General features: G+C 45.3%; 1 protein-coding gene across 1 annotated transcript in view; it reads right to left on the bottom strand.

Moving 5' to 3' along the window:
• Window positions 1-14,484, bottom strand: part of COLEC12 (collectin subfamily member 12) — a 176,431-nt gene extending 161,947 nt beyond the window's left edge. The window contains exon 1 of the mRNA XM_040264700.1: window positions 14,290-14,484. Coding sequence (XP_040120634.1) covers window positions 14,290-14,296 — 7 coding nt within the window. The 5' untranslated portion in view covers window positions 14,297-14,484. The remainder of the gene's footprint in view (window positions 1-14,289) is intronic.
• Between the last annotated feature and the right edge of the window lie 56 nt (window positions 14,485-14,540).

Below are 14,540 nucleotides of genomic sequence, written 5' to 3'. Positions count from 1 at the left end.
AGAATACTGGAGTGGGTTGCCACTCCATTCTCCAGGGGATCTTCCCGATCCAAGGATCGAACTCAGGTCTCCCACATTGCAGGCAGATTCTTTATCATTTGAACTACTCAGAAAAACCCTGTCACAGCATGGGCTTAATAGATTTTGGTGAATAAATGACTGAATAATCAACTGACAAAAGGGTCAAGTTATCATCAATAACTGAGCCTAGGGCTTTCCTGTGCAGATGCCAGGCTGTGAAGTCACCTCTTCTACCTACTGTGGCATCTCAGGAGCCCAGCATGATTCCTGCAAGGATAGCCAAATCTTTCCCCACTCTCCTTCCAATGGATAACTGGGACTGATGGATGGTTTCCCAGTAAGTGGATTTCCTTGCTGTGGGGATTCCTAAAGGTGGGGCCACTGTGGCAACAAGGGTGTTATTGTGTCAGCCATGCTTTCTACCAAAAGCCTAAATACTCCTCCTCACGTGGTCATGATGCAATTCCTTATCACACTGATAATGAACTTCTTATTTCACACTTTTGTCAGGTATGGGTGTACCTGATTATAGGATACTTAAAAAAAAAAAAACTCAATTTTTTAAAATTTATTTTTTTATTGTAGGATAATTGCTTTACAGAATTTTGTTGTTTTCTGTCAAACCTCAACATGAATCAGCTATAGGTATGCATATATCCCCTCTCTCCTGAACCTCCCTCCTCATCCCACCCCTCGAGGTTGATACAGAGCCCCTGTTTGAGTTTCCTGAGCCATAAAGCAAATTCCTGTTGGCTATCTATTTTACATATGGCAATGTAAGTTTCCATGTCACTCTCTCCATACATCTCACCCTCTTCTGCCCTCCCCCCATGTCTGTAAGTCTATTCTCTATTTCTGTTTCTCCACTGCTGCCCTGTAAATAAATTCTTCAGTACCATTTTTCTAGATTCTGTATATGTGTGTTAGAATATGATATTTATATTTCTCTTTCTGACTCACTTCACTCTGTATAATAGATTCTAGGTTCATCCACCTTATCAGAACTGACTCAAACACATTCCTTTTTATGGCAGAGTAATATTCCATTGGATATAGGTACCACAGCTTCTTTATCCATTCATTTGTTGATGGACATCTAGGTTGCTTCCATGTTCTAGCTATTGTCAATAGTGCTGCAATGAACAATAGGATAAAAACACTCCAATTTTTTAAAGTCTATATTGAACTTGCCACAATACTGCTTCTATTTTATGTTTTGGTATTTTGGTCCCAAGACATGTGGGATCTTAGCTCCCCGATCAGGGATCAAACCCACATCCCCTGCATTGGAAGGTAAAGTCTTAATCATGGGACCACGAGGAAAGTCTCTAAAGGAATACTTCTTTTTCTTCACTTCCTTCTTTTAAAATTTTTTGTGTTGGGGTATAGCCAATTAACAAACAATGTTGTGATAGTTTCAAGTGAAAAGCGAAGGGACTCAGCCATATATATACATGTATCCATTCTCTCCCAAACTCCCCTCCCTTCCAGGTTGCCATATAACATTGAACAGAGCTCCTTGTGCTATAAAGTAGGTCCTTATTGGTTATCCATTATAGCAGAGTGTACATGTCAATCCCCAAATTCCCTAACTATCCCATCTCCCCATCTGCCCATCCTTCCCCATGGTAAACATGTTTGTTCTCTAAGTCTGTGAATCCGTTTCTGTTTTGTAAGTTAAGATCATTTGTATAATTTCTTTTTAAATTCCACATATAAGAGATGACATATGACATTTTTCCTTTTCTGCCTGACTTACTTCACCTAGCATGACACTCTCTAGGTCCATTCATGTTGTTGCAGATGGCATTATTTCATTCTTTTTAATGGCTGTGTGATATTCTATTATATAAATATATATACACACACACCACGTCTTCTTTATCCATTCCTCTGTTGATGGACATTTAGGTTGCTTCCGTGTCTTGGCTATTGTGTAACCAATTATTCTTGAGCTGGTCACCACCACTGCTCCAGCAATCAGCTTCCCTCCACCCACATATAGTTCAGTTCAAAAGTGCTGACTCAGCGCTCACTATGGACCGGAGACTGTCAGGCAGTGGGGCTACAGAAATGAGTGAGACATGGTCCCTTCCCTTAAGAAGCTGATAGGCTTTCAAAGAAAAAAGAAACATAGTGGGGAAGTAAAGCCTCTATGATTATCTTTTTCAGCCAACAATGGGACTCAGGACCTAGTTATAACTGAACTTGGAAATGCTGTGGAAAAACCAAGGTGTGTGAGATATCCCACACAACATGCTGAACATCAGCACACTAGTCTGTCATGAAGTCTTATGAAAACACTGTTATGAAAAGTGTAAGAAAAGAACTACTCCTAAGACCATGGAGAAGTCAGAAATCTCTGTGTTTTACCATGTTTCCTTATTTAGTGAACAAGGAAGAGACTTGCTTGGAACCTAGAAATCCTGGGTTTCATAATTCAAGTCATCTTCTGTCAAGGATTAAAGCTTTCGTTCTTTCTAGATGGAAGAATGTGCTTACAACCAAAAGAAGAGAGCCTTTTTCTCACTGACTTGGTGATTGGTTAGTTCACCAAAGACATATTAAGCCCCTAGCTTGTGCCCACTTTCCTAAGTAATTCTCTCATTGATATCTGTGAGGTCTGATCTAGTGTCACTTAAAGGGAAACCCTTGGGAGACTTCCCTGGAAGTCCAAAGGTTAAGACTCCACACTTCCAATGCAGAGGGCGCAGGTGCCATCCCTCATCAGGGAACTAAGATTGCACATGCCATGTGACACTGCCAAAAAAAATGAGGGAGAGAGAAACCATTATCTGCTGCTTCAGCTTAGAAACCCACGCGCTTATTCACTCAGTCACTGCTTATAGACCAGGGGAGTTGATGGGACATTAGTATAGGTAACAAGCCACCCAGGCGTCAGTTTCCCCTGGCAGCTCCAGCCCCTCTACCGTGGAGCCACGACCACATAAGAATCCACTCACATGCACAGGTTGTGGGCCAAGGATCCACCAGTGACAATCTCACTGCGGAGACAAAAAAGCAGCTTGTGCTGTGCTTCCAGTAGCAAACAGCTTAAAAATTAGTGTTCTCCCCAAAGCATCTTTTCAGCAGACCTACCATTTAGTTTGTTTGTTTGTTTTCTTTTTCCTCTCTGGTCTTTTTCCCATGCAGCATTTTTAGTCTGCCTGACTCCTCTCTCCTTCCTGAAATTTCCCTGGGAACTTCAAACGTCTCAGACTTCTATTATTAAAGCAATTCAGTGCTGGCCTCCAAATTAACCTACAACAACCCATTAACATTTCAAGGAAACAAAGGCTTTAAGGGCGACCCCTAATAGGACTCAAAGAGGATGTCCTGTTGCTCGACTTAACCTGCATCCCAAGAGGATGAGAAACTTTTTTTTTTTGATTAAAATTTTTTTTAATTTCTTTTAATTTTTAATTGGAGAATAATTGCTTTACAATATCATGTTGGTTTCTGCCATACATCAACATGAATCAGCCATACATATGGCCCCTCCTTCCTGAATCTCCTTCCCACCTCCCAGCCCATCCCACCGTTCTAAGTTGTCACAGAGCACCAGGTTTGAGCTCCCTGCATCACTCAGCGAATTCCCACTGGTTATCTGTTTTACATACGGCAATGTAAAGCTTGAGAAATTCTTATGTGCTCAGTCACTCAGTCACGTCTGACTTTTTGCGACCCCATGAACTGTAGCCCGGCAAGCTCCTCTGTCCATGGGATTCTCCAGGCAAGCGCACTGGAGTGGGTTGCCATTTCCTATTCCAGAGGATCTTCCCACCCCAGAGATTGAAACCACATGTCTCATGTCTCCTGCACTGGCAGGAGGGTTCTTTACCACTAGCGCCACCTGGGAAGCCCCATAGCAGCCACTAAAAGAATATAAATCTCTATTTCATTCAACTCTACAAAAAGGTACTAAATCATCTGAGATACTCAAGGTACAAAGTACCCAGAGAACAAATTATTGGGATTATCAGGGAAGGTGTCTTGGAGAAACATCTTAATCTTTCTTAACATTTGTTCTTTGGAAGGAAAAAGAGAGTTTGGGGGAAACACAGTATACCATATCCCTTCTTGAAAATTCATTGTGGTTTTGGAACTATTAGACTCTGGGACATGCCTAAAAGAGAGAAATGGTTCAACTTTGTTTCATTCGATGTATTTACAAGAGTTGACTTTTCATATCCTTAAAAGCTGGGTCACATTGGGCAGGTAGACATTCCATTAAGGTGGGGGTGGTGCATAGCCCCTTGTCAGAGTCCCCAGCTGTGTCCTTACCAGATGATTCAGGCTGGTGATGGAGTGATTCATTTTAGGAATGGAAAAAGAGGAAGAAGCAGGAGCTGCCAGGGCTTGTGGCTGTGTAGATGGCCCACATCGAACTATAGAAGCCATAGGAGAGAGGAGGCAAGGTCAGCCCTCCCCAGTGCCTGACCATCTGAGAGGGCAAAAGGCTACCACAGGACCCACATGGCTGGCACATGGGTTTGAGGAAGACAAACAGCCTGATCTCATGTGCAAGGTTATATTTTGTTCTCAAAACCCTTTCCTCACACTCAGTGGACCCAGGCTAAGTGCAGGCCAGATTTTCTTTTCTTTTATAAAAGTCATCTTAGGCCACGCCTCGCCACATGTGAATTGATGGCTTTCAAACTGTGGAGCCGGAGAAGACTCTTGAGAGTCCCTTGGACGGCAAAGAGATCAAACTAGTCAATCCTAAAGGAAATCAACCCTGAATATTCACTAGAAGGACTGATACTGAAGCTGAAGCTCCAATACTTCAGCCACCTGATGCGAAGAGCCAACACATTGGGAAAGACCTTGATGCTGGGAAAGACTGAAGGCACAAGGAGAAGGGGCAGCAGAGGATGAGATGGTTGGATGGCATCACCAACTCAATGCACATGAATTTGAGCAAACTCAAGAAGACAGCAGAGGACAGGGAAGCCTGGCGGGCTGCAGTCCATGAGGTCATGAAGAGTCAGACACAGCTTAGGGACTGAACAACAATTGTGGCATGTGAGATCTTAGTTCCCTAACCAGGGATCAAACCCTCACTGCCTGCATTGGAAGTTTGGAGTCTTAACCTCTGGGTGGCCAGGGAAGCCCCCCAGATTTTCTTTGCAGTCTCAGGGGCCCGCAGAGCTGATGGGTTCAAATAAGGATATTCCCTCTCAAGGATCTAGTCACCTTTGCAACCTGCCACTTCTCAAAATCTGTCTGTGACATAATCTATGTCATGCAATTGCTACACTTTGACATGAGCAAGGATTTTGTTAAGATTTAAGGCCTCTCAGTTCTGCAATGGCCAGAACTCAATCCCTGCTTCTGACAGCAGTTAGCCTGCAGGGAAGAAACCTTAACATCCTAAATAACAAAATGTGTTTAATTGAAGATTTATATCTACAAGCACGTACTTTCTCGGCTGACACAGATGTACTACAGCATTTTTATTGCAATACCTACGGGCCACATGACTTTTGCTTGTCTATTTCAAAATATGATTTTTATTTATTTACTTTCCTTGGTAACTGGCACAGAGCCACGCTGGCCAGAGGTTTCGTGACGGAGAACACTGAACAGAATTCTTCCTGACATTCTTTGAGCATCACTGATTTCAGAGTACCATGAGTTCAAGTGAAGTTTAGTTTAGTTGGCTTGGAGAACTGAGAGTCATACATATTAACATGTCCCAATCAATCTGTGGACCAAGTTGTGCAATATCCCCGTGGTTAGAATTTACCTCTCCTTGCCCTGCAACCCCCTCTGTATCAGTGTGACAGCAATTATCTCCATCTGTCTTACATTCCTGTTCTGGTTTTGACTTCCCGCAGATGGAAAGCCCTCTCAAAACGGGACATTTATCACGTTGTCCCCTCAGCAGCTAGCACATCTGTGGCATATTACAGAAACTCAGGTGGTGCTAGTGGTAAAGAATCCACTTGCCAGTGTAGGAGACGTAAGAGACGCGGGTTTGATCCCCGGGTGGGGAAGATCCCCTGGAGGAGGGCATGGCAGCCCACTCCAGTATTCTTGCCTGGAGAATCCCATGGACAGAGGAGCCTGGCAGGCTACAGTCCATAGGGTTGCAAAGAGTCGGACATGACTGCAAGCGACTCAGCACACACAGACGCACATCTTATTAATATAAACCCCAAATATTGATCTAGTCCAGATTGTGATACAACTATATTGGGATGATGAGGGGCATCAGGAGGTATCCATGATAGTAGTCAGGTGGAGGTGAAGGGCAGGAGAACTGAATCCTCATCTGCTATAAACGGAAGTCAATATATAACGCCCCAAACCAAAATAATAACAATAATAATTAAAATAATAAAAATGACTCTTTGAGACCCCATGAGCTGTAGCCTGCCAGGCTCCTCTGTCCATGGGATTTCCCAGGCAAGAATACTGGAGTGGGTTGCCATTTCCTTCTCCGGGGATCTTCCCAACCCAGGGATCAAACCTGCATCTCCTGCATTGCAGGAGGATTCTTTACTGCCTGGGAAGCCCAGTGAAAATGAAGACTGCCATAAATGAAGACTGCCCCCGCTCTGGGGGGCTTCACTGGCCACCCAGAGGTTAAGACTCCCATGTCACTTAAGGACATGGGGCTATAGGAGCTTGTCCACATTAAGAACTTCCAACATCTCTTTCCACCCCTCCACGTGAAAGTTCATATCCATTCTCTTAAATTTGGGAGGACCTTGTGACTCGCTGTGGCCAATGGAATTCGCCAGAAGTAGCAGTGTGTGACCTTGGGGCCTAGGTCTTCTCCAAGACCTCTGCTCTTCAGCTTCTGTTCTCACCCCCTAGGCAGTTGGCTGCCTTGGGAAATATCCAGGCACCCTGCTGGACCAGAGGTGATCTGGTGAGAGGGGATCCCTGGGGAATGAGAGACTGTGATGGGGAGGGGAGAGCCCGGCCAGGCCTTGGCCCGTCCAGCCTCCCCAGGATGCTCTAGCCCAGTCAACACCTCAGGAGGCAGAGACCAGCCTGAATCGCAGAGTTGTGAGCAAATAAACAGCTGTTATTTGAAGCGACAGCTTGGGGATTCTGTCTTCTAGGCATCGGTAGAGAACTGAAAGAAAAGCCGATGCCAAAATCAAATGCAAAAAATGTTCTCAGGAGGTTGCCTCTGGGGACTTGAAAATGATAAAATGAAGTGGGCTGGGCAGGAAATTGCTGTTTTTCATAATAAATAGGATGTTCTTTGACTCTCTAAACTATGTGCATCTCTAACTTTGATAAACAAAAAAAAAAAAAGAAAGAAAGAACAAAAATCAAACAAACAAAGCAAGGAAACATGTAGGGAAGATAAAAGTCAGGTAGACTAAAAAAAAAGCCCACCAGTCCAACAGACACTGACGACTGGAAAAGCTCCCCGGGTCCAAAGAGCCAGCACGCAGAGTTCACCCTGGAGCAACCGCACAGAAGATCCGGGCTCCCAGCCTTCATGGCTGCACTGGGTAGCTTCTGGCAAATGCCATGTTGATCAGAACAAGTTCAGGCACTTTCAGGAGCCAGGTTGAAGGACCGTGGACAGAGGCAAGGCTGAATGCAAACTTAACAAGCTGGGCTCAGCGCTGCCATTCACCCTGTCCTGTCTCCACCCTGAGAAAGGAGCCCCGGCTTCTTTAGTAGCATCATCACCACTAGAACAGAACAGAGTGGTCCCCCGGGCTCTCAAGATCTTTAACGGCTTCCAAACCAGTCGGCAAGCACCATTCCTGCAAGTTGGTCTTGTGTGTCCCACCACCCACCTACTATAGCTGGCCCAGTGGGGGAGGAGGAGAGGAGGGCACCCCTGGGGCCAAATACCCAGTGCCCACTGGCCCCTGGAGTCCACAGCCACCCTCCACTGGCCACTGCTCTAGGGGAGTGGCTTTCATGCAGGCATTTGTGAGAACCATGGCCTCAATAGAGTGTCACCTGGGTTGCTAAATATTTTGGGTATCCCCTTGGATATTGGCAGGCAGATTCTTTACCGCTGAGCCACCAAGGAAGCCCATATCACTTGATTAACGTAACATAAATGGTTCATAATTGGCAATTACATTCCTGCCTGGAATAAACAGTAAGTCACAATTATACAGTGTTCCAAAACCTAAAATATCTTGAGTTCTCCTTAAGTGCAAGACACCACTCTAAACAACTGAGCTAAACTAACCTATATAATCCTCAAAAAATAGAAAAAAACGGCATCCAGTATATGTCATTATTATCCCCCCATTTGACAGATGAGGAAACTGAGGGGCCCAGGAGATTAACGAGTATATATGTGGTCAGCAGGCCCTCTGGTTTCAGAGCCCACACTCCTCACCACACTGAAATCGTCAGGTTCCACTCCTGGGAACACTACGTATAATTACATTTTTTGAGATAGGCATATTTTAAAGTATCAATATCTATTAATACTTTGGATTATAAATTTAGAATATAAATTTGGATACTTTGCCTTCGAATAATGTCATATATACATATATCAGCTACTTTCCAAACATTTCTATGTCATAACTAAGAGACTTAGGCCTCAAAAGTGCAGATATTTTCACAAACCAATGACAAGTTAGTTTTTGCACGCAGAATGTCAAATGTCCAACCTCTTAGGCAAGTGTTTATGACTTCACAAAACAAAGAATTTTCATCCCAAATGACTCAGGAAGCATGTCATATTTAATATGTCCAATTCCAATAAATAAATTAATTTTTAATCTCCCATGTTGAAAAACATCTTTCCTTAATAATTTTTAAGAGTATTGATGGACTGTGATAAATTCAAGGGTTAAGAAAGCTCCTGGACTCTCTTTGGAATTTTAATTTGGGATTACTCATTTCTGCTTTCACTGCTATATAATTTCAAAGGTCCCTTAAGCAATCAGCAGGACCTGTTCAGGGTACTATTTTGGTTTGGGCCCTTCAAACATCATTCACTTAAATAGAAATCAAATTACTGCTTGATTGAATAGTTGTCTTCCCCAAGCTTTGGATGACTGGTGTGATTAGAAACCATGCTATCAGTAGTAAAGAGTGAAGGTTCTATGAGGAATGTCAAAACCTTCCTATCCCTTGTTAAGGTGTTTATTTATTGTTATCATCATCATCATCATTATTGCTGATCATTGGTGGTTAAGTCTGTTCCTGAAAAGCAATTCTGACAGTGCTACACTGTCTGAAGGCAAACCTGTCAGCAAGACAGCACAGGGGCTGTTTGCAGAGTCAATGACTTCAGCAAGCCATTCACACTCATTCAATCAGTCACAAGAAAACCTCCCAGCAGATAAATTCTACAAAGGGCAGCAACCCTGGAATGTGCCTTATCTCTGCAGGAGCTCCAGCCTAGAGAGGTTCCTCCAGTGACTGGCTGAAGAGCACAGCAGTTTCTTCAGACCTTTGATGCCACGTTATTAAGGTCTAAGGCCAGACAGGAGGGGACCTCTTCTACTCTGCTCACTCAGCATCTATGCACTGTGGCACACGGTAGGGACTTAACAAATGTTTTAATAAGTTCCCAGCATTTATCTTCCCACTCACAACCCAGCTCCCTGCCTCCAGGGCATAGAGAGGAATTCCAGAATCTGAGAGAGTCTGTGCCTTCAGAGTGGCATAAGAGCAAAAGACGGAAAGGCAGGACCAGACTGGTTACAGCTGACCCACGGTGAGGGTAGACGCTTTTCACAGATGATCACCTAAGTGACCTAGAACACTGTCCCCTGACCCCCAACTGCCCGATTCTTTTCACTCTGATTTGCCCCTCAAAAGGAGAAAGGCTACACTCTGCCACCATTCTGGGCTCCTTATGCATGCATGTGTGCTAAGTTGCCTCAGTTGTGTCCGACTACTTGTGACCCTGTGGACTATAGCCTGCCAGGCTCCTCTGTCCGTGGGGGTCTTCAGGGAAGAAAACTGGAATGGATTTCCTTCTCCAGGGAATCTTCCCAACCCAGGGATCGAACCTGCGTCTTCTACGTCTTCTGCGTTGGCAGACAGGTTCTTTACCACTAGTGCCATCTGGAAAGCCCACCCGGCACCTAACCACTTTTTCCCTTAGTGGGAAGACATGAATCGGACTTCCTCCTAAGAGATCACTCACATGCTAGGTTCGCTCGAGGAATAACATTTTGCTATCACTAAATTTTAAATGTCTATGTTCTCATTTGAAAACAAACACTTTGAAGGCCATTTAACTTACTTTAGGCAGCAGCTGCACCAACAGTTTTGAAATAACGCTTCAATAAAAATAAGCATGAATTCAGAAAATTAGAATTATGCTATAGCTTAGAAGTTATCATCTGCCAGCTTTTCTCATTCACACCATTATTGTTGAATAAGCCACATGGTTGCGGTGGGGGTGAGGGTCAGGGGATGGGAACAATCGGGGGAAATTGCATAGGAGACCACTGGGAAGATATATACTTAGCAATAATTAAACCTCAGATTAGGAATGTCAAGCATCTTCAAACTAATGAAAAGTCAATAGTGTAACTGGGTTGCAAATTTGTCTTCCAGAGGAAAACAAGCCTCAATTCCCAAACAGTGAAAGGAAAAAGACCTCACTTTGTTTCCATTTTCCTGCAGAAAACATGATTCTTTCAATGTTAAAAGCAGTCAGAACCTATACAAGTGTTTGCTTATCCCAGTTAAGGACAAGACATCTTAGGCACCTAGAAAGCCAAGAGACTGCCGGTCTGGGAAAACAGGGAGTAGAAATACACTGCTTACTAGCACCTTTTAAAAGTATCATTGCCAGATAGCATTTCAGAAATGTTTACACACAAAAGCATAAATATAAGCAGTTGGACACTATGTTTTAATGGCACTGACATCCTCCCTGCATTAAATTAGAACAGTGGTTTGAACCAATGTGGTCCTGTGACCTGGTGGTTGTTGCAGGCCATCTCTTAAGTAACAAGTGCTACTGCATTAAAACTCACCAATACTCCCAACTTCCAGAACTAGAAATGTGATTTCTTAATGACACACCTAACTCTAGAGGGGTCAGATTCCTTCATAAAGAGTGTGAATATTAAAAACCATGAAATTTATGGTGCAGTACAGCTAATTGAAAATGTAATTAGAAATAAATTAAAACCAACTTCATGTTTTAATCACTGTGGAACACTTAAAGTATTCCAGCAACAGGGCAAGTAATTTTCTTCCGGAAAATGTTTAATGATGTCATTATTTTTCTACTTGGGACTCTAGAGAAGGAAGAAATAAGAGACAGATATTTGCTGAATGCAACAGATAGGTGGTGCTGTGGCTCACCGAAGTCTTGGAATTAGACTCCAAAGGCCTGGGTTTTTACAAAGGCTATATCCCAAGTTTAAAAATCAGAATTAGAAAGTCAAATAAGTGCCTTGAAAAGGCATCTGACTTGCATAGTAGCTGAATTTTTGCCTTGACAAATAAACTTCTGTAGTTTCTAAGATGTCCACTAATTTTCTATTTGGCTAAAGAATGTTTTGGGTTAACACTTCAATTTTAAGCATTTGCAAGGTCTGTCACAGACTTCTATCAATCACTTAGAGAAATCAAATACTAATGCAAATTGGCTTAAACATAATGAGTTCATTGCTTTATGACATAATTACTAACCCAAGGAAAATTCTGTGTTGGTTACCTATGACAAATTGTCCAAATAATTCTACTTGGTAAAAGCAGCTTTCTTTTTTTGGCTAAAAACATACTCTGCTTGGCTTCAGAAGGCTTGTGTCTGATTTCTTGGCTCCATTCCTTCCTGGCTGCTGCACCAGCTTCGAGTTCCTTGGCTACTTAATCATCTGAGAATCACTTTTCTTCCAGTCCAGGGGTTCTATCTGGTGTCCTAGGTCTCTCCAAGACTCACAGGGAACCTGGCCAAGCTTGTTTTTAGATGCCTACTACCCCCCTTGTTGCTGGTTTCTATTTCTTCTGGACTGTTTCCATATCTATGGTGTAGGGGTTAAAATGTCTATCTTATAGGGTGTTTGAGAGGGTTCACTGATAAAGTGTTTGTAGAGGGTGGAGCATACCGGCGCACTTAGTAGGTACTGAAAAAACATTACTGTCTACTACCTTCCCCACCTCACAAACCAGACAAACACAAATTCTATGGCAATTGTTGGTAAGCAAATCTCTCACAGAACATTTCGTTTTAAAAGAGGCCTTCAAAGTGACTAGCCTCCCCAGGAATTCAGCCCCTCAGTCCCCTTCACCTATTGGGGCAGAAGGTAAGTGGGGTGTTGAGGCAGTGCCCAGACCACAGAGGATAAGCAATGAGCCTTCTCCAAGCAGTGTGCTAGCTGGTCTAGAATGTAGTATAAGCCATATGTATATAAGTCATATATATATATATATATACACTTCCCTGGTGACTCTGACCATAAAGAATCTGCCTATAACAAAGGAGACTCAGTTTGATCCCTGGGACAGGAAAAAACCCTGGAGAAGGGAATGGTTCCTTACTCCAGTATTTTTGCCTGGAGAATCGCATGGGCAGAGGAGCCTGGTGGGCTACAGTCCATGAGGTCGAAAACAGCTGGACACAACAACTAAAGTGACTCAGCACACAGCATACATACATATAACCTGTAGGTATGTATTCCATTACAGATTTGAATTAACATTGAAAAAAATACCCAAACTGCAGTAACAGTCATTGACCCAGTCAAAAGCATAACTAGATTTTCAGGGTTTAAGAAGCCACATGGGAGCTGACGAAATGAGGAGCTGGCTTATCTTTCCAAAAGTTCAAAACCTCCTGGCCTCAGTGACCAGCAATGAGAAGATTAACTTCTGGCTAAAATGATGGTAACTGAGAACCAGAGCAAAGCTTAGCCGCGTGAACTCTTGCCATTCTGGGAAGATCCCTTAATCAGTGCTGGCTAAGTGCGCCTTTCCTAGAATGTAAATGAGAGAAGAGAAACTGAGATGTAGAGAGAAGGAACGCACACACGCTGCGTTTTGAAATCCTGTCTTTTGTGTCTCTTGAGTTGTGTGTCTCTTGCGTTGCATCCTGTCTTCTGTGTCTCTGGCCCGGGGGAGGGACCCTTTCCACCTGGCGTTTTGTCCCCTTCCTTCCCAGGGTCTCCAGAGAAGGACACAGAACTCCCCTGGAAACAGAGCTAATTGGTAGGACATTATCGCTCCGAACTGTTTAGCGTGATCTGCCTTGCAGAGAGAAACCTAGAGCCAAAAGTTACTTTCCAAGTCTGTGGGGCTCCCGAGGCGCGCGGCTGGATCAGCAACGCTTGCAAGTCAAAGAGGTCGCATTGCGCGTTTTCGGGCTGCTGGACGCTCGGTCCTAGCGGTCAGACGGCATCTTGAACCGAGCCCCCTCACTCCGGTCCGGCCCGCGCAGGGACCGAGATGTGTTGCTGCTGCTGCTGAATCACTTCAGTCGTGTCCGACTCTGTGTGACCCTATAGACGGCAGCCCTATCCTAGCACAAATCCAGGATTCCAGTCTTGTGTAAACACCACGCCGGCCCATCTCCAAACGATACCTCTGCTGTGATTATTTATCTCACATACAGATCGACATTCTGTTGACAGATCTTCGTTTTCTACTCAACAGACGGCTTCCCTGAGAAGCACTAATCGCTAAAAGATGCGATAGCATCTGACACTTCCCCAAACCCGCCTGCGGTGGACACCTCCCGGGGGACTGTGTCGCCCCTGATCACACGTGGGCACAGCTCCGCAGGCGGGCACATGGAAGGGACGCGAAACCGAGGGCGGTGATTTTCCAGCCAGTGGGGCTAATGGAGAAAGATGCCAAACGCACTTCCCGAGCCAGCTGAACTCCGCGGGCACCTAATCATTGCCAGATGTGGGGAGGGCGCACCGAGAACATCCCGAGTCCGGGAGAAAACACCCGTCGACTTCTCAGACGGGGAAGCGGCAACGGCGGGGAGGGAAAGGGACCTTGGAGAGAGTGGGGCGTGCGCCAGGGCGCAGAACGAACTAGGGGGGGCAGGGTGGGGAGTGATGGTGCCTCCACTCTCCTGGGCGTATTTTTTCAATTAAAAAGTTGGGAACTGGAATCCGTAAACAACGACTTGGGGCTTCAAACTACTTTGTTGAGACACGGTGGGGAGGGCAGTACTTGCCGGCTTCAAATACCCAACCCCGAGATCTCCGGCGGTATCCGACTCCCGAGACCCGGGGGCGCCCCCCAGGATGCGCGCACCAAATCCAGCACCGGGTCTCCCCCGGGTCTCCGCGCACAGAAACTTGGCACCTCGCCCCCTCCTGCGCGCCCCGAAGCCCGCCCTACCTTTCATGGTGACCGAGGAGACGCACCGCCAGCCGGGGAGCTCCGCGCCGCCGAGGAAGTCCGCGCTGAGCAGCGGGTCAGTGCGCGCCCATGGCAGCCGCGCCGCGCGTCGGCCGTCTGTGCTCCAGCCCTGCCTCCCCGCTTGGCGCTCTGTGCCGCGGGGCCGCCTCGCGCGCCGCTCACCCCGGGCGGGAGGCGCCGCCGCCGCCAGCGCCCCTCCCCCTGGCCGGGCCGCCGGGGCGCGCGGGCCG

This window comes from Oryx dammah, unplaced genomic scaffold, assembly GCF_014754425.2.
Source record: "Oryx dammah isolate SB20612 unplaced genomic scaffold, SCBI_Odam_1.1 HiC_scaffold_22, whole genome shotgun sequence".
NCBI lineage: Eukaryota > Metazoa > Chordata > Mammalia > Artiodactyla > Bovidae > Oryx > Oryx dammah.
This window is presented reverse-complemented; position numbering and strand designations above follow the sequence as displayed.